The 21,502-nt window shown below is 37.3% G+C and overlaps 1 protein-coding gene across 1 annotated transcript in view; it reads left to right on the top strand.

The window, feature by feature from the left end:
• LOC126248752 (solute carrier family 28 member 3-like) overlaps positions 1-19,829 on the top strand; it is a 464,899-nt gene extending 445,070 nt beyond the window's left edge. The window contains exons 14-15 of the mRNA XM_049950094.1: positions 625-805; positions 18,122-19,829. Of these exons, the coding sequence (XP_049806051.1) occupies positions 625-805; positions 18,122-18,183 (243 nt within the window). The 3' untranslated portion in view covers positions 18,184-19,829. The remainder of the gene's footprint in view (positions 1-624; positions 806-18,121) is intronic.
• Positions 19,830-21,502: the final 1,673 nt, after the last annotated feature.

Below are 21,502 nucleotides of genomic sequence, written 5' to 3'. Positions count from 1 at the left end.
CTAATACCAAATTTTGTTTCAGTCAGCAGTATTCTACTCAGTTCTTTGTCTACATTGCTTTCAGGTGTGGTTATACAGGATCATTTGGGTTGTTGCAACACCTCTATCAACCCTACAGTTACATGTGCAGTTGCTGCTGCTTCTGCTATTCCATTTACCCTTAATGTTGTACTTTCTTTCTGTACGGAAGCTTTAACCTTCTGTTTCTAATATAATAACCTAATTATCTCCATCAAACTGTTAACCAATGGCCTTATGTTCACATTACACATTACAAATGTGATCTCTCTATCCATCCCCCTCCACCTCTCTCTCTGATACACATATCCACACTTTGTGTTCACTTAACTTTGTAGAGAACAGTAATTTTCCTTCAATTATGTGCAATAGGGGACAGTGCATAAGTGATTCCAGCAGTAATTTTGTTATTATAATATCCTTTTTTACAAAATTATTTTTATACCTAGCAAAAAATGCACAAAAAACAGTATCAGTACATGTATGCTATTCTGTTTTTATATTTTCATGTTAATTAATTCTAAGTAACACTTTGCTTCATTTAGTTATTAAAGATGAGTCTTACAAATTGGTGTGCATACTAATTAGTTAGTGTTTTACTTTCAGCCCAGATCTGAAATAATAGCCACATATGCACTGTGTGGGTTTTCTAATCCTAGCTCTGTTGGTATAATGATTGGTGCATTATCTGCCTTGGCTCCTAACCGAAGGGCAGCAATAACAGAAGTAGCATTCAGAGCACTTATAGCTGGATCTGCAGTTTGTTTCATGACAGCATGTATTGCAGGTTTGTAGATGCAATTTGCAAATAGACTTATTTCTCACCTTCAGAGTTAAGCTTAAGTGTAGCCACCACTACACAAAATTTATTCTATTCAGACATTACTGGCAAATAAGAAGAGTGTCCTGAAAAAAAAAAAATGAAAAAAACTTTCTTTTCTTGTTCCATGATCTCTATGGCCTTGTAACTAACACAGAGTGTGAGTCAGATCCAAACTCTACTCCCACAGTTATTTCTAATTTCTCTTACATCTCCTTTATGAACATTACATTGTTGAACAGTCCTATTAAAAAAAAGACAAAGTCATGTTATGATAGGAGGAGTAGACAGAATTTAAAATAATTATCTCATATAATTAGCTCTGTGCTATTTTTTGGCAAGAGGTGTGGGAACTTCTACAAAGTAAGGAATGGAATGAAGCATTGACTTTTGTGTCACATTATTATGTACACACTGATGAGCCAAAATGTTATGTCCACTGCCCACCACAAGGCTGAATGCCTCCTGGAGGTGTTGTGGGCATGTGACACAGTATGGAAAGAATGTAAGTGGAAGAGAGACAAATTGGCAATCATTATAGTGCAGATGCAGGCCACAAATGCAGAAACCCACTGATACAAGCAATTTTGACAAAGAACACATTATTGTGATGCTGTGTCTGGAAACGAGAATCTCTGAAATGGTAAAACTGATACACTTGTTGGTGTACTACTGTTGTAAGCATCTATGGAAAATTGTTGAAGGATGGTGAAATAATAACTAGGCCATATAGTACTGGATTACCATGTCTCATCACGAAACATAGGGGTTGGAGGATCCCCCACTGTGTACTCAAGTATAGGCAGCGATCTATGGTAGATCTGATGACAGAGTACAGTGCTGGTGCAGGCACAAGTGCTTCAGAGCACACTGTTCAAAGATCATAGTTGAGAACTGACCTCCATATCACATGACCCCTCCATGTTCCTGTGTTGACCCAATGACATAAGTTATGATTGCAGTGGACATAGTATCACTGAGTTTTCATCATGGATCAATAGAAATGTGCCCCCTGTCAAGTGAATCTCATTTCATGTTACACTAGGTCAATAGTTGGGTCCTTATACCCTGTCATTCAGGCAAATGGCTGCACGAAACATGCACCACACCACAGATGAAGGGTGGTGAGGACATAATTATGCTATGGGGTACACTGAGTTGAGCTTCCATGGGCTCTGTGGTGATATTTGAAGACATCATGACAGTAGTGAGTTATGTGCACATTATTGGGGACCATCTGCATCACTTCATGCTTGAAGACTCCCATTAGTGTTGGGTTGTTTGGGGGAAGAGACCAAACAGCGAGGTCATCGGCCTCATTGGATTAGGGAAGGACGGGGAAGGAAGTCGGCCGTGCCCTTTCAAAGGAACCATCCCGGAATTTGCCTGGAGTGATTTAGGGAAATCACAGAAAACCTAAATCAGGATGGCCGGACATGGGACTGAACAGTCGTCCTCCCGAATAGACTCCCATTAGGATAATGACATCTTCCAGCAGGGTAATGGTCCATGTTATAGGGTCATAATCATGCTACAGTGGTTCTAGGGGCATTATAGTTAACTCACATTGATGTTTTGGCCAGCAAATGTGCCTGATCTGTGTCCATTGGAACACATATGAGTCGCCAGCTGCGTAGACATCTGGTGCCCCACACTTCTGGAATCCTGTCAAGGACTTGTAGAATCCATACCAAACACAATCTCTGTTGTACTCTGTTTGAAAAGTGGGAAAACATGCTATTAAACAGGTAGTCATAATGTTTTGGCTCATCTGTGTATATTCTCAACATAGGTTGACAAGGAGTCTGCATCAGAATTGTCATAGAGAAACAGGAACTTTTGTGTGCACAGCATTACCCTTAGGGCCAAAAATATTCTTGAATAACAGGTACATTATTGCCTTCAGTACATTTACAAATTTATGATTGTAAATTGAATGTTCACATTATTCTCAGTACAAACAATTCTCTGCACAAAGAAAGGAAAAAAATTAGGTAAAATTTTTTGTTAGACTTTTCTTTTCCTACTCTAAAGTTCATATAACTTTTTATCTGAACTATCAAATATGAAATATTTATTTTACAGACATAGTTGTAATTGACTTCATTTAAAAATAATCCAAGGCTAATGCACTATTAATTCATAAGCAGAAATGCTTTTAAAGTCATGTGTAAAATCATTAATATGCCAAATATTTACATATTCGATGACCAGTCATCTTGTTTTACGGTATTTGCCAGAAAATTCCATAATATAAATTTACAAACTGCAGCCACAAAACTGTATCAAAATATAGAACTGATATTAAAATGAATAAAGACACTGAACTGAAACATATTTACTCAACTTTTTGATCTCAGCATTTTTGCAATTGACTCACATGAAATGAGAAGATGAACTTTACAGTCTACATTCATTAAATTACTCTAAATGATGTCAAATAATACTTTATCCTGTGAAAGTAAGAAACATGAACACAATATGCAGGTAAACATAATAAAAGTATGATGTATCAAATATTTGCCAAGTCATAGGTATCATACAGCACAATTGAGAAATTGATCACCTGCTCCCATATAGAACCAGTATTGGGTATTGCATTATGTAGATGTCCTAATCTGGCATTTATATCTCAAGCTGTGGATGATTTCTGAGGCAAAGAGGAAAATTCCTTGATCTAGCATAGAGAAGGTACTGACAGCAGCGGTTTTTTGAATGATCTGTCACATTTCTGTCTTCTCATGACTGAGCTGAAAAAACATAGATGCATTTTTCAACAAGACTGAAAGATCAGTTATCTTGGAAACTGTTTTATTCCATTCTGGGAGTAATAAGAATGTCTTGTACATTTGGTGCTCTGCAGCTTGAAGAAACTGTGAATATGTCATATTAATGATTATGTATTTGACATAATCTGCTCCTTGACAGTAATTTATTTTATCAGACTAATTTCATTCATTTACCCACTATTAGCAATGTCTGTGTTATGGAAGACAAAGATTTCTTATAATATGTTATTTATAGTATATACTGTTTCAAGAAAAAATGTACATAGGATAGGCTGGACAAAATTTCAAAGTAAGATTTAAAGAACATCTGACTCAAAATGGCATTAAATTATTTTCATATAGTTCACACTTAAAAGGACAAAAGCTTATTGTTAGTGACATGACACGATACCTGTAAGTCCTGCACATTGCAAAAAAGGTTGCTTACTAAATATTTTGAGAAAATAGAAACACACACACATATATTTAAAAACATCCTAACATTAATTTAAATGAACAGAATGATGTATAAAAATGTAAAAAAATTTCAAAAGTTTTATTTGGTATACAACAAATTTTTTGTACTGTTAACAGACATAATACAAATTAGCAGTAAAAGTATTTATAGTCTATGATACAAAGCAAATAATTATCTTTTCATGTACAACAATTGCCACTTAAAACTACATAGTCCCACAAAAATTTCTTATGCTTATTGCATGTATATGCTCATTTCATTGTATGGTTATTCTTAAACACTGGCATATGCTAAAAAGCAGTATAGATATGGCAAGTCACATTATGAGAACCGTTCAACAAATAATATACAAACATCAAAAAATGTTTTTCATCACCACAGTTCCCACAACTCCTGAAGACAGACATTGACTGTGGATATTGCGTCACAGATACAGTCCCTTTGACTGTTCAGAGATGTCACTAAACCTGCCCAAAGATGCAAACAACCATGCTTGAGCAGTGCCTATTAGATGGAGGGGGTCCAACAGCCAATCGGTTCAGTCACTCCACCAGCAAGGAAGTACATGGCTTGTGTTGTCTGCAGTTCAACCATGCTTAGATAGTCAATACAGCAGTTCAATCATGTCTGCATTGTTACTTTGTGCCAGAAAGGGTTCTCAACAAGGGATGTGTCCAGGCGTCACGGAGTGAACCAAAGCGATTTTGTTCGGACCTGGAGGAGATACAGGAAGACAGGAACTGTCAATGACATGCCTCGCTCAAGCCATCCAAGGGCTACTACTGCAGTGGATGACTGCTACCTACAGATTATTGCTTGGAGGAACCCTGACAGCTACACCACCATCTAGAATAATGCTTTATGTGCAGCCACTGGACGCCGTGTTAAGATTCAAACTGTGTGCAATAGGCTGCATGATGCGCAACTTCACTCCCAATGTCCATGGTGAGGTCCATCTTTGCACCCAAGACACTATGCAATGTGGTAGAGATGGGCCCAACAACATGCTGAATGGACTGCTCAGGATTGGCATCACATTCTCTTCACTAATTAGTGTTGCATATGCCTTCAACCACACGATTGTTGGAGACATGTTTGGAGGCAACCCAGTCAGGCTGGATGCCTTAGACACACTGTCCAGTGAGTGAAACAAGGTGGAGGTTCTCTGCTGTTTTGGGGTAGCATTATGTGGGGCCGACTATACCGCTGGTTTTCACGGAAGGCGCCATAATGGCTGTACGATATGTGAATATCATCCTCCGACCAATAGTACAACCATATCAGCAGCATATTGGTGAGGAATTCACCTTCATGGATGACAATTCATGCCCCCTCATGCACATCTTGTGAATCATTTCCTTCAGTATAATGACATCATTCGACTAGAGTGGCTAGTATGTTCTCCAGACAAGAACCCTATTGAACATGCAAGGGATACATTGAAAGGGGCTGTTTATGGACAATGTGACCCACCACCCACTCTGAGGGATCTACGCCGAATCACCATTGAGGTGTGGGACAATGTGGACCAACAGTGCCTTGATGAAGTTGTGGATAGTATGCCACGATGAATAGAGGCATGCATCAGTGCAAGTGGACATGCTACTGGGTATTAGAGGTACTGCTGCATTCTGCAATCTGGAACACCACTTCTGAAGGTCTCTCTGTATGGTGGTACAACATGCAATGTGTGGTTTTCATGAGCAATAAAAGTGGCAGTAATGATGTTTATGTTGATCTCTACTCCAATTTTCTGTACAGGTTCCGGAACTCTCAGAACTGAGGTGATGCAAACTTTTTTTGATGAATGTATTATATATCTCTTCTGTAATACTGATATCATTGTGGGAACTGTATTGTGGAGCCAAAGAACTGCTCTCATCTATCTGAATGTGGCATGGGACTGGATGAGATGGAACAACCCATGATGTTCACAGTGCACTACTACTGAATATGGAACACAAATAAAATTTTTACTGTATGAAAGAAGAGAAAGAACGATAAACAGAATATAATTATCAGATAGGCATGAGCATCTTCACTCCACACCAAACAATAATAAAACAAAAATATGGCTCCACGTAGGAAGCAAAAACAAGGACACTGATATGCTATTTTAAATTTTATGAGTACTGACTCCACAGGAAATGCAGTTAAACTAAATCTAATGCTAATAAACACTCAAATTATTAATAATGATATGAAACCTGTGTATGTGAGTGTAACAGTTCCTATCACTGTGTGATAATAACAGGTGACTTTTGATCCCACTATCGATGTAGCTAATTGAACCTTAAAATTAAGACAGTCTTGGGGAGAATCATCCTGTTATTGTTGGCCCAACTACAAATGTTCACACACAATAGCTCTGTTCAGTGGATGGTGTTCACAATAATGGCTTATGACCACTGCCCACCGTGAGGTTGTATGGTGCCTGATGGTGCTGAGAGCACATGATGTTGTAAGAGAAGTATATGAGTGGAGCAGAGATGAATGGGGAGTCATTCTAGTGATGATGAGTGGTGCAAATATGGACGTCTAGCTTTGACAAAAGCCAGAGACTGAGTGTGGTGGCACAGAGCTTAGCACACTGGACTCACATTCAGGAGGACGATGGTTCAAATCCACTTCTGGCAATCCTGAGGTAGGTTTCCTGTGATTTCCCTAAATTGCTTCAAGCAAATAATGGGATGGTTCCTATTAAAGGGCATGGCTGACTTCCTTTCCCATCCTTCCTAATCTGATGGGACGTATAACCTTGCTGTTTGGTTCCCTCCCCCCAAATCAACCAGCCAACCAACCAACCAACCAACCATCAACCAATAAAAGCCAGATTGTTGTGGCCCAGTGCTTGGGATTCAACACCTCACCAACAATGAAGCTGGTCGGCTTTTTGTGTGCTACTGTCATGAGCATCTATGGAATGTGGTTGAATGCTTAAACCATGAGTAGGCAACAAGAAGTTGGATGTCATTTTGGAGCATAACATTCAGCACACAGTGTTGAACATGGTGTTCCACAGCAGCGGACCCATATCTGTTCCCATGTTCACCCAACAACATCATCAGCTATGTTTACAGTGGGCACAGGATCATCAAGTTTGGACTGCAGATCAATAGAATAGTGTCACCTGGTCAGATGGATCCCATTTATTGTTAAATGAGGTTACTGGTAATGTCCAGATATGCCATCATCCAGGCAAATTACTGCTCAAAACATGCAACATACCACAGAACATAGGCCAGTGGGAGCAGTATTATGTTATGGGGGACATTCACTTTGGATTTCATGGGACCTGTGGTTGTAATTGAAGCCACCATGACAACTGTGGAGTACTTGAACATTATTAGGGACCACCTGTAACCCCTTATGCTTGATGTCTTCCCCAACAGTAATGGTATCTTCCAGCAGGATAACTGTCTATATCACAAGGTCAGAATTGTGCTACAATGGTTTGAGGAGCATGATAGTGAACTCAAATTGATGTCTCAGTCATCAAATTTGGCTTATCTCAATCCAATGAAACCCAGCTGGGACATTATCGGGCACCAGCTCCACACCCACAAATCACCTGCCCATAAATTATGGGACGTGTGTGACCTGTGCACAGGCATCTGGTGCCACAAACCTCTGAAAAACTATCAAGTATTTTTTGAATCCATGACACAGAGAATCACTGCTGAACTGCATTCTAGAAGTGGACCAGCACACTTTTAAGTTGATGGCCATAATGTCTTGGCTCTTCAGTGTATAAATTCATAACTTCGGAACTAGCAAGTTGTGTTTAGTGATAGGTAAGACTTGGTCTGGTTGGTATGCACATGTGATACTCTTTTGCCACTTAGCCAGTTGATAACAGAATTAGAACACGATCAATATCATCACAGCTGTTTAGTGGACTCCATTAATCAGATACTCCATGTATGCAAATCATCTAATTCCTAACAGGAATCAGATACTGTTTACAATTACTTTGTGTCTTTTCTTTGTCTAGCACTAGCTGTCCAAAGGCAATGCAGTTCACTGCAATGCTGCTATGCGTTTCAAAGCTGACTCATCCACTACAATGTCTTTGTGCTTGAACCTAACTAAATGCTCAGCAGGCCATTAAATATCTAATGGTGTGAATATTGCTTCCACAGAGGCAAGCCACAGATGGGGGCTATGAGGGTTGAATGGTGGCAAGTGGACTGCGGCATAGGCTGAGCAGGGTGGGAGTGGTAGGGTTGTGCATTGAGGCGGCGGTGTTTTGAGCAAACTGCTCATACTGACTGAAGAGCATGTGCAATCCAGTTATCAGCTATATTATCTCTGGAGGGGCGGTGGGGTTCTGGGCTACATTTGTGCCTGAATTCAAAGATAGGGGACAGCCAGTGTGAAATTGTTCCTGTTTCAGTCCGTGAGCTATGCTAATATGGTTTTAACTGTGTGGAGTGTAGAATTACTCTACGTGTACTGTGGAGAGTGACAGTGGTAACTGGGTTGGGTAAGAGGTGATGTCAGTATACGGTCTGTGTTGTTTGGACAGGGTCACCAGTGTGGAAACAATTGTGTGGTTCCAAAGAATTACTCTGACCTAACTAAATGTGGCATGGGAATGGACAGGATTGAATGATCAAGGAAATACGCAATGCATGACTACCAAACATGCATCACAAATAATATTTTTATTCAATGAAAGTAGAGAAAACAAGAAACAGGTTATAATTATCAAATAGGTGTGACCATCTACACTCTGTGCTAAAGAATAAAGGGTTCCCATCATTTCATTTCTGCCTTTTCCGCTTTTCATGAATATTTTTCTAGTCTAATTTTGCTTTATGTTTTGAAATGGTAGCAGCTGTTTCTTTTTATAGAAAGCTATTTTGCCTAGTGTAATTCTTGCTACTGTGTATTTACTGCAAATACCTTCTTTTTTTATTACACCTCTGTAGTAGAAGAATTTGTTTACTTCTTTAAGAGTTGCTTATCCCAAATTATTATTTACCCATTCAGCATTTCTACCCATTATGCACACATTTACCTTACTTTTCTTCTTCATTATGATGATATTATAGCTGTAAATTAATACACATTCCATTTTATCAAGCACCTGACTCAGTCTCTGTTCTTCACTTTTGATGAATTAGAAAACCACATAATTCTGATTTTCTTTCCATGAAAACATGCACGCCAAGATAGTTCTTATTTCCCTCATTGACCCTTCATTATATAAATTAATTATGAGTGGTCCTTTCCTGAATTTGACCTTCTTTAAAAATCTGTCAATGCCTAATACACAATTCTGCTTTGTGTAGAAGGGTTTCCCCTTCTGTCCCTGTAAATGACTGCACATTGCATCAGAATTAAGAAATAAATCTTCCATTCCTGATAAGCAAAAACGTTCTCAGAACCTGTGAATGAAATGTATATTTTCCCTTTTTTTATCCAAGCATGCTCTTTATTGTTCATCACAGTTATAAAATTGCTTCTCGAGTGCTCCTACTTCTCCAAAAACCTAAATGGTCCTCTTGTAATCTACTTTTAATTTTTCATTCCATTCTTCAGCAGAGTACTCTTGTAAATGTTTTTGATGCTTGTGTTGCTAAACTGATTGCGTAGTAATTTGCACATATATTGACTCCTGCTTTCTTCATAAGCATAACAATTACATTCTTTTCATAACATGATGAAGCTTCTCCACTTACATAAATTTCATTCAAAAGCTCGGACAACTGTTCTTCTGTCCTTTGGTTTCATGCCTACTATAATTCTGCTGTTATTTCACCTATACCTGTACATATGTTTCTTCCAAGTTCAGGTAAATCTTTCTGAAATTGTAGAAATAATATTATGTCTCCTCTACATTATTTAAAAATTGTTTTCGTTTTCAATTATCTTAATTTCTTCTGTCAAACTATGAAGTTTCTTCAAGTACTATTCCCTTCCTATCACCCTACTTTCTGTTCTCATCACCCAATTACCTTTGTCATTTGTAATCATTGTGCTCCCTGTTCTGGGATTCCTAAAGTGATTTTTCATCAATGTGTATGCTTCATCTTTGCTTCCCTGTTTCATGATTTTGAGCATCTCATAACATCTTTCCAGTACTGATTCTTCTTTAGTTATTCTAAACTTTCACATAATTTCTTTTATGACTGAGTCATAGTTAGTTTTTCTCTTTATGCATTTTTTTCATATTTGTTGTTTCTTTATTGATTGAAGTATCTTGTCTGGTAGCCATTTATACCACTTTTCTGGCCTTGTTCAACTACAGAACTTTTTCTGCTACTTTTAACACAACCTCTTCAGGTCATTCCATCATTTTACCAAACAAATATTTGCTTGAACTGTCATTTTTTTTTGTCACATGTAGTTTCAAGGCAGTGTGGGTTTTTAATTCCTTCAGCTTGTCTGGGTTCCATTTCCAGCATTTCAGTTGTTTTCTCTTTGACTGCTTGAATTTGAACAGGCATTTAATTAATAATAGCACATGGTCACAGGTGATGTCAGTACCTTCATAGCTCTTAGTGTCTTTAATTTGACTCCCTAATTTTTTTTTCAAAGCATAGTCAATCTGGTATTTTAGTTGATCCCCTGGCATCTTCCATACATACTGTCCTCCCTAGGTTTTCTCAAAAAGTATATTCATAATGGCTAACTTGTGCCTGCCACATAATACTATTAATCTCTCTCCCATCTCATTTAATTTATGAGGACACAACGTTCACATTAAGTTTTTTATTCCTTTAACTATGACTGCATTACAGCCATCCAGTATGACTAAATTTTTCTCCTGCCTTTATATGAGTTTTTCAGTATTACAATACAGTTCTTCAGTTTTGCTTGTACAATTACAATATCTGTTGGATATCAATTCAGTTGCATCACTGGTTTTTCTTCATTGTTTTTATTTTCAGTCACAGTTTTGTTCCCACTCACATTTATTGGTTGCTAGTTTCTAACACAATGTTCATTTTCATCCCTTCATGTCAATTCTTGGCCTCCAGAGCCAGAGTGTAGTCCTCTACCTGCTAAGTTATGCTAGCACCGTGAATACAGGTGCAGAAGTCCCAGCTTCTGTTATAAATACAGAAGAAACAACACCAGCAGCAGTGTCCATTGAGCAGAGCAGAAGGAAAAGAGTATCGCCTTCCCACCTGAATGATTTTTTAGTAGCAAACAGAGCAAAGAAGAACAACACAATATATACAAGGTCAGGACTTTATTTGAGGTCAGTGGTTCATCAGAAATGACTAAAAGCAGTAGCTGCAGTAAGCAAATTAAATCCAACCTTCTGCCATTTAATATAATGTATCATAATGTTCAGTCTCTGGCTAACAAATTGCAAGAACTAGAAATAATACTGTGTTCTGACCTAAATGTTGATGTTAACTGCATAACAGAACATTGGCTAGAAGAACCGCAAATAGAAACACTAAAGATCCCTGGTTTTCCCCTAGTCACTTCATTCTGCAGATCTTATTATAAACATGGAGGGATAGCTATCTTTGCAAAGCAGGATTTAAGGTATAAAGGAACCCAAACATATCCTGAACTGAATAAAGAATAAGTATTTGAAATGGCGGCTATTGAACATACTGACATTCAACTAGTTATTATAACTATATGCAGGTCCCCTGATGTTGACATAGATTAATTCCTGTGTAAATTTGAAATGATGTTAAATATTGTAGAACCAAAGAAAAAGAAAATCATTTGTGGAGACTTCAACATAGACTTTTTGAAGCCCTCAAACTACAAAGACAAATTACTATATATGATAAAGAGTTTCAACTTAATCCCCAACAGTAAATACACCAACAAGAATCACTAGGCATAGTAAAACTGCACCAGACCAAATTTTTATTCAAGAAACCTTTTCTCCATACAGTAGTGAAGAAGTTAAGACGGGATACAATGATCATGAGGCTGTGTTGTTATCACTGGAATTATGTTCAGAGAAAATATCTCCCATTAAAATAACTGAATCCAGGGATTTCAGTGATAGCAATATAGCAAACTTTTGCAACTTATTAAGCGGAGATACATGGGATGAAGTGTTCAATGGAACAGATGTAAATAGAATGTTAGAAAACTTTCATGAATCATATAAGTACCATTTTGACATAATATTCCCACTAAACCAACGTAAATTAAAACCAACCAGAGACAAAAGTTGGATTACTAAGCGCATAAGAATCTCCAGTGCAAGGAAAAGATTTCTACGTTCATATAAAAAACAAAATAATATATCATTAGAAATGCAAAATTATATCAAAGAATACAGTAAGATCTACCACAAAGTTATTAAAGAGGAAAAGAAAAAGGGAAATGATGAATATATCTGCAGATCAACAAACAAAACACGGGCTGCATGGAACATCATCATATCTGAAACACACACAAAACCAGTGGCAAAAAATATTAACTTAAATCTGGAAAACAAACAAATATCTGATGCTACCTCTGTAGGTGATATATTCAGTGAGTACTTTGGCAAAGCTGCAAATGATCTTATCCAAAGCAACATTCAGAATACTAATGCACACTACATTGAGAACTGTAAGCCAACCATGGGGTCTATGTTTCCCAAGCAGGTCACATAAAGTGAGCTCATACTGGCAATGAGCTCATTAAAGAACGTTTATGTGGTTTCGACGAAATTCCAGATTGTATTATAAACCAAACAAGAACCTCTGAAGCATATTGTTAATCACTCCTTTTCCACAGGTACCTTTCCAGATCTTCTAAAGGTTGCAAAAGTAACCCACAAAAAGGGAGCCACAGACAATGTTAACAATTACAGACCTGTAGCACAGCTTAGTGGCTTCTCAAAGATCTTTGAGAAGCTCTTTTATAATAGGTTGCTAGAGTTTGTTAACAAAAGCTCATTGCTGTCAAATCATCAGTATGGCTTCAGGGAATCTAGATCCACAAACACAGCAGTGTCCGCATATTTGCACTCCATCCTAAAAGCTGTGGATGAAAAGGAAATGACTACTGGAATATTCTTGGACCTATTCAGAGCATTTGACATTTTAGATCATGGTATCCTACTAAGTAAGTTGGAAAGAATGGGAATTAGAGGTATTCCAAATGAATGGATTAGATCATATCTTACTAGTCGGCAACAAAAAGTTGTTCTCAAACAAGACACAATAATCGAAAACATTTAAAGAAGAACAACATACACGTCAGAAAAAACTACCATCAACTATGGTGTACCACAAGGATCAACATTAGGTCCCATCCTCTTTCTTTTGTATATTGATGACCTGAATGACAAACAGAAAACTTTATTTGCAGATGATACCAGTATTTTGATTACAGGGTCAGACCAAAAAGAGCTTCAATTAACTAGAGATGCATCATTGCTGGACCTAACACACTGGTTCGAAAAAAATAAACTTATAATTAACACTGGGAAAACGGTGGCCATGAATTTTCGTATATCTCACTATAAACAACAAAATGAACACACATTGAAAATAAACAACAAAATTGTAAAATTAGTTGATGATGATAAGTTCCTAGGAATATATCTGCAGGGTGATCTCAAGTGGAACACAGACATTAAAGCCCTTACAACCAAGCTATCATCAATCTGTTACATGCTATGGATACTACGCACAAGCTGTAATAGAGAAATAGTAATACTGGCATATCACGCACATTTCCAGTCAGCAATCTGATATGGAATAATATTTTGGGGGAATGCATTCTGTAGTCAATCTGTTTTCAAAACCCAGAAATGAGCTATCAGAATCATCTGCAACATAAAGAGGCAAGGTTCATGTCGCTCTCTTTTTCCTACTCTGAAGATACTGAACCTTCCATGCCTATATATATTTGAAACAATAGTCTTTGTAAGAGAATATTTAAGAACCTCCAATGCCTATGAGCTGAACAGCTCTGTGCACAATTACACAACAAGAAATGGCAGTAACATTCATGTCTCATATGCCCGACATCAGACTACCAGAAGAGTGTCCTTCATAGAGGCACACAATTATATAACCACCTTCCTAACAACATCAAGTTGGTAAAACAAGATAGCTTGTTAAAAAAAAAAGCTGAAGTCATTTCTGATGGACCACAGTTTCTACTCTGTAAATAAATACCTCTCAGAATGAAACAGAATTTTATAATGTTAAATTAATAAAACATTCATGGCAATTATTTGTTTACTAAAGTGTACTAGTTGTACATGTAACATTGTATTACTGTAGATATTGGTAGTCCACAGCATTGTATATATATATATATATATATATATATATATATATATATATATATATATATATATATATATAATGCTGTGGACTACCAATATCTACAGTAATACAATGTTACATTTACAACTAGTACACTTTAGTAAACAAATAATTGCCATGAATGTTTTATTAATTTAACATTATAAAATTCTGTTTCATTCTGAGAGGTATTTATTTACAGAGTAGAAACTGTGGTCCATCAGAAATGACTTCAGCTTTTTTTTTTGAACAAGCTATCTTGTTTTACCAACTTGATGTTGTTAGGAAGGTGGTTATATAATTGTGTGCCTCTATGAAGGACACTCTTCTGGTAGGCTGATGTCGGGCATATGAGACATGAATGTTACTGCCATTTCTTGTTGTGTAATTGTGCACAGAGCTGTTCAGATGTGACTTGCCATACGAAAGCGCTGGCAGGTCGATAGACACACAAACATACACACAAAATTCAAGCTTTCGCAACCAACGGTTGCCTCATCAGGAAAGAGGGAAGGAGAGGGAAAGACGAAAGGATGTGGGTTTTAAGGGAGAGGGTAAGGAGTCATTCCAATCCTGGGAGCGGAAAGACTTACCTTAGGGGGAAAAAAGGACAGGTATACACTCGCGCACACACACACACACATCCATCCGCACATACACAGACACAAGCAGACATTTGTAAAGGCAAAACTCTAATCTATAAATATGGAATCAATTTGAAATCCCTTATCAACAGCACTCAACACTTCATGTGAGTAAAAAGGTAGTTGTGTTTCACAAGAACGATGTTTTCTAAATGTGTGTTAACTGTGTGTCAATAGACCATTCTTTTCAAGGTAATTTACAATGTTCAAACACAGTATATGTTCTAAAACCTTGCTGCATATCAATGTTAATCACATGGACCTGTAATTTAGTGGATTACTTCTACTACCTTTCTTGAATATTGGTGTGACCTGTGCAACTTTCCGGTCTTTGGGCACAGATCTTTTGTTGAGTGAAGGCTTGTACATGATATGTTTAGTATGGAGCTATTCTATTAGCATACTGTGTAAGGAACCTAACTGGTATACAATCTGGACTGGAAGACTTGCTTTTATTAACTGATGTAAGTTGCTTTAATACCCCAAGGATATCTATTTCTTTGTTACTCATGCTGGCAACTGTTCTTGGTTCGAATTCTGTAATATTTACTTTGCCTTCTTTGGTGAAGTAATTTTGGAAGGCTGTGTTTAGTAACTCTGCTTTGGGAGCACTGTCATCTATAGTATTTCCATTGCTATTGCACAGAGAAGGCATTAAGTGTGTCTTGCCACTAGCATACTTCACATATGACCAGTATATCTGTGGAATTTCTGAATCTGTTTGCAACATGGCTCTTCTTGGCTTTTTATTCAAATTTTCTGCATCATCTGTATATTCATTGTCAGAGCAATTCACTGTACATGGACATCCTTTTCTCCTTGCTGCTGACTTGACATGTTAACGTCCTTACTGTTTACCAGTGAGTTTCATCAAGCTCAGCAGGACAATCTTGAGTTAAAAATGAGAATTCATCAGTTCCACAATTAGATAATTTCACCTTGGTGTCACTAAGAAGAGCTTCCACTTGCTTGTAATTTAATATTGCATATGTCACTGTAGAGTGTAGAAATAACAATTCAGTATTCCATTATCGGATACCAAACTGAAATTATCAAGTATGCAGTATGACCTGAGGTTCACAAATGAAGACCTTAAGAAAATGGGTCATTTCAAAGTAACAAACAAAATTTATACAGATGTGAATGACTTCTCAACAACTAGAATAGTTAGCAACGTTAGGTAAAAATCTGATTGTCAGCTTAATATTTATGCATAATAATTGTTCACATACTTCTGTGACTTGTAAAAGTAACCATTTTCTGCACACAACCAGTTGTAAACTAGGACACAAATCAGTCCTTGCAAGATGCTGCACACTAGTTTTAAAACTAAGAACAAGAAGGTCTACACTCATGGACCATCAGTGTATAAGTAGAAAATATTCCTATTTGTGGAGAAAAAAATATGAGCAGAATAGTGAAGACAATGAAGAGGTTAAAATAGGCTTGATGCAGCTGCTTTGTATGTCTGTGACAACCGATCACTTAACACAGTGTGGCAGTGCCTCTATGTTGCCATAGCTCATAGGCAACAGTTGTTTCCAGTCATGTAGCTTTGTTACCAGCACCAGCCTTTTGCACTTCACAGTTTAAAGCTGACAACAATACTTCCAGCTGTATGAACTCTTCTTGAGCCACATGCTATATAATAATTTCATTATGGTCTGATGCATGAACAAGAAGAAATAAAATGGTTTACATACTCAAAATTTTGTACATGGCTGCACGTGCAGAGACCATGAATAGTTGCAATTGAAAGAAAACAGAGGGCTGTTTTCTTTCAATTGGTTTACATACTATCTTTATCACACTAACTTTTGTTTTGATCCAGTGTTATCAACTCTGCAGCTGGATGAGAGACAAAAATCTACAGTGTGTAGTATATGTTTATAATAGACAGTTTTTATGTAGTATTTTATGCTGAGATTTGAAAGATTTGTGATAGGACTTGGATCGAATTTATGTGGCAGCTTTTGTCCTAGTCATTTTTAAAGCTACATATATTCCATTTAACACCTGCTTGTTTTTAAACAATATTTTAAGACTATTGCATGTTAAAGTCTATTCATTATTAAGTAACCTTAGAAAATGGCTTCACTGGAAACTCCATACCACCTAACTGATGAAAAGTAGTTCCACAAGTCAGGTAGTGGTTAAGTAAAATCTCTATCATCCCACTGTAGCTGAAATACATGTTAGTGAAATAGGTTTTTCTGTGAAGTTTTCATTTATACCAATTGTTTAGTATGTTGGTTGGCTGAAATACTTTACAACAATATTTTTAGGTGGCCTTTAACACAAGCCAAATGATTTTTGCCTGTAGCGTAAGTACTTACATCAAATGCAACAAAAATAGGAATTTTGTTCCACAACTTATTAAAAATATTTACTGACATCGTCTTTTGCTTTCATCCAGACTTTGTTAGTGCACAATAGATGATTTATGCCATTTTCAGTAAAGCTTTTAATGTTAGAAGTTCTAAACTTGATAAGAAAATGTTACCTGCTATTATGAACAGAATCAGTTTCAAGAATTTAAAAACTGCTGGACTATAGAACAACATAAAACATAGTAATAGGGTGCTTAACTTCTGTAAACTGCTACAAGAGGAACTGTGAATGAAAATGTATTTTAAAAGCACACAAAATAGAGTGTCATAGATATTTTGAAAGAACTGAACTTCCAGACTCTTGAAGATAAATAGAAACTATCCCAAGAAAGTCTACTTAAAAGTTTCAGGGAATAGCTTTAAATGATGACTCTAGGAATATACTACATATTTCTCCCTTAGGGACTATGAGGACAAGATTAGATTAATTTCATCATGCACAGAGGCATTTAAACATTCTTTCCTCCCTCCCTATGTGAATGGAACAGAATAAAGCTGTAATAACTGGTACAGCAGATTTTAGTCTCTGCCATGCATTTCACAGTGGTTCACAACATATAGATGTAGATGCAGAATAGGTTACTGTATGATTTTGATGATGATCCAGTCTTTGGGGCAGCTCCATAGATGTTACAAATTTATGTGGACATAAATGCCCATGTTGAAATTAGTCATAATGAACATATATTGGAACATGATTGTTAATTGTCTTTTCAGAATGAATGTTTGAAAAACTGCATTTAATTACTGTACATTTTTTGCCCTCAGGTATTTTGGTTGATGAAAATTCATATTATTTAGATTCTGGAACAAATTCTACAATATTTTGAGGAGCAGTAAGACACAATTATGGCTCTCTTTTGAGCACAATTAATGGTTGAAACAATGCTGGACAAAGATAATTCAAGATGGCAGCAGAATTAAATTAAATGTGCAACACTGACTGTCAAAATTTCTTCACCATAAGGAGTGACATTCACAAAAGGACTATGAAATTGGGATACATAGAGTATCATTCTGTCACAAGATCACTTACTTAATTTTTTTAAATTGTGCAGTAGTTGTATTAAATGTGCACACTGGATGTACCAGCAACATAGCTACACCTGTGTACAACTAAAATGTGTTCACTGTAATACCTGCCAATTATTGTAAACCATATGATATTTTTGAATCCCCTGTATGCATATAGATGTCCACTGACTGAAAACTTGTTTCAGTTACCTGCCATTCATGGTATTGATTGTACATACAAACTCCAATACATCGTGCTTTCAGGCAATAATAAAATAATATGTACTTCATCAAATCACACATATTATTAACAGAGAGCCAACACCACTGCCCAATAACAAACTAATATATTTCCCAGTAGAACGGGGAAATATTATGTTTGAATGTGATTAGTTGTGTGGTCAGAGATTACAGAAGTGAAGAAGCCATACTCATATTTCCTTTTTCTATATTTATTGAGAATTTTAAATCACCTTTTAAATAGAATTCTAACCAGGGTACAGGCTTTGTTCAGTTTGCAGAGTGAGTTGACTAGAGGGAACTATCATTACTGTGTCGTAATTGTTCCCAAGTATAGGCCACTGTGTCTTCCTACTTTACAAGCTACAGCAACAAGTCTTCAAAGACTTTGCTACGCCAACTTTGTTCATAATAAATATGATTAGAATTATTAAATGAATGTCTGAACACTTTTATGATCTTAAAAACACTTATGAGTAATAGGAATAGGATTACTGTAGCGGAGCTCTAAGAGTTTTATCCCTGTAAATAATTATTACACGGGATGTCATTACATATATTATTGGCTATCAATTTTTTAGATGAGCTATTTAAAAATAACTGGTTTCTTGACTCAAAAGTTCCAAATTCAGTACAGTTTGTATTCAGAGATTAACATAATATGTAGAGATTAAAGCTGCTGAGAGATCCATGTCACACATATTAGATTTTGTATGACAGAAATTAATCACTGGTGTTCATGAACAAAAGTTTAGCTGCAAAATGGTACAAGTTATATAAAACAATGTATTCCTATCAGTGAAATGATAGCTGTCACAAGAAGCTCCCATGTATCAAATCTCAGAGGATTATCTGCTCACAAGTTCAAGGTAAATGCATATATAATGCTAAAACGTTTAATTGAAAAGATTGTAAATGTAAAGGAAAATGTACTAAAGGTTCTGTTAACAGTTCTGAAGGTTATCTTGTAATAGAGCTGCATTTGATTTGTATGTGTGTACCTGTGAACAAACTTGTTACTACTTCCTTGAATGAGAAACAGAAATTTGACATAACTTTTTTGCATAAGAAACCTTTCTTAGAAATAGTTCATAATACATCTATTGACACTCGCTATCCTGTCAAAAATGAGAAAAATCTGTCAGTTGAAGCCATAAACTGTGTACTTTTAATGATTACTTGTACCTGACTGTCTGTAAATACAAGCATGTCAACAAATGTGAATGGATTTCACACATAATAAACATAACTTTAAAGAATGTGTACTAGTCTCTCTCTCTCTCTCTCTCTCTCTCTCTCTCTCTCTCTCTCTCTCTCACCCACACCCACACCCTCACTCTCACATAGCACGCACAAAATTGTAGTTGTTGCCATGTACTGTAGCAAGTAGCGTGGATACCATAGTAATACAGATATTATAGTGTACATTTTAGCAGTAGAAGGATACTAACATGCACTTTCATTTCAGAGTACATATGACAAATTAACGTCGGTGACTTTGAGACTGATACTATAATATTGGTGCACAGCAGCTCCAATTCCTGGGTCTGTATACACTACTGGCCATTAAAATTGCTACACCATGAAGATGTGCTACAGACGTGAAATTTAACCAAAAGTAAGAAGATGCTGTAATATGCAAATGATTAGCTTTTTAGAGCATTCACAAAAGGTTGGCGCCGGTGGCGACACCTACAACGTGCTGACATGAGGAAACTTTCCAACCGATTTCTCATACACAAACAGCAGTGGACCGATGTTGCCTGGTGAAACGTTGTTGTGATGCCTCGTGTAAGGAGGAGAAATGCATATCATCACGTTTCTGACTTTGATAAAGGTTGGATTGTAGCCTATCGCGACTGTGGTTTATCATATTGCAACCCTGCTGCTTGCGTTGGTCGAGATCCAGTGACTGTTGAGTCAGTGGGTTCAGGAGGGTAATACGGAACACCGTGCAGGATCCCAACGGCCTCGTATCACTTGCAGTCGATATGACAGGCATGTTATCTGAATCACTGTAACGGATCGTGCAGCCACGTCTCGATCCCTGAGTCAACAGATGGGGACGTTCGCAAGACAACAACCATCTGCACGAACAGTCGACGGCGTTTGCAGAAGCATGGACTATCAGCTCGGAGACCATGGCTGTGGTTACCCTTAATGCTGCATCACAGACAGGAGCGCCTCCGATGGTGTACTCAACGACGAACTTGGGTGCACGAATGGCAAAACATAATTTTTTCGGATGAATCCATGTTCTGTTTACAGCATCATGATGGTCGCATCCATGTTTGGCGACATCGCGGTGAACTCACATTGGAAGCGTGCATTCGTCATCGCCATACTGGTGTATCACCTGGCGTGATCGTATGGGGTGCCATTGGTTACACGTCTCGGTCGCCTCTTGTTCGCATTGACGGCACTTTGAACAGTGGACGTTACATTTCAGATTTGTTACGACCTGTGGCTCTACCCTTCATTCGATTCCTGCGAAACCCTACATTTCAGCAGGATAATGCACGACCGCATGTTGCAGGTCCTGTACAGACATTTCTGGATACAGAAAATCTTCGAATGCTGCCCTGGCCAACACATTCCACAGATCTCTCACCAATTGAAAACGACTGGTCAATGGTGGCCGATGAACTGGCTCGTGACAATACGCCAGTCACTCCTCTTGATGAACTGTGGTATTGTGTTGAAGCTGCATGAGCAGCTGTACCTGTACACGCCAACCAAGCTCTGTTTGACTCAATGCCCAGGCGTATCAAGGCCGTTATTACGGCCAGAGGTGGTTGTTCTGGGTACTGATTTCTCAAGATCTATGTACCCAAATTGAGTGAAAATGTAATCACATTTCAGTTCTAGTATAATATATTTGGCCAACGAATACCC

This window comes from Schistocerca nitens, chromosome 3 (assembly GCF_023898315.1).
Source record: "Schistocerca nitens isolate TAMUIC-IGC-003100 chromosome 3, iqSchNite1.1, whole genome shotgun sequence".
NCBI classification, from domain to species: domain Eukaryota; kingdom Metazoa; phylum Arthropoda; class Insecta; order Orthoptera; family Acrididae; genus Schistocerca; species Schistocerca nitens.
This window is presented reverse-complemented; position numbering and strand designations above follow the sequence as displayed.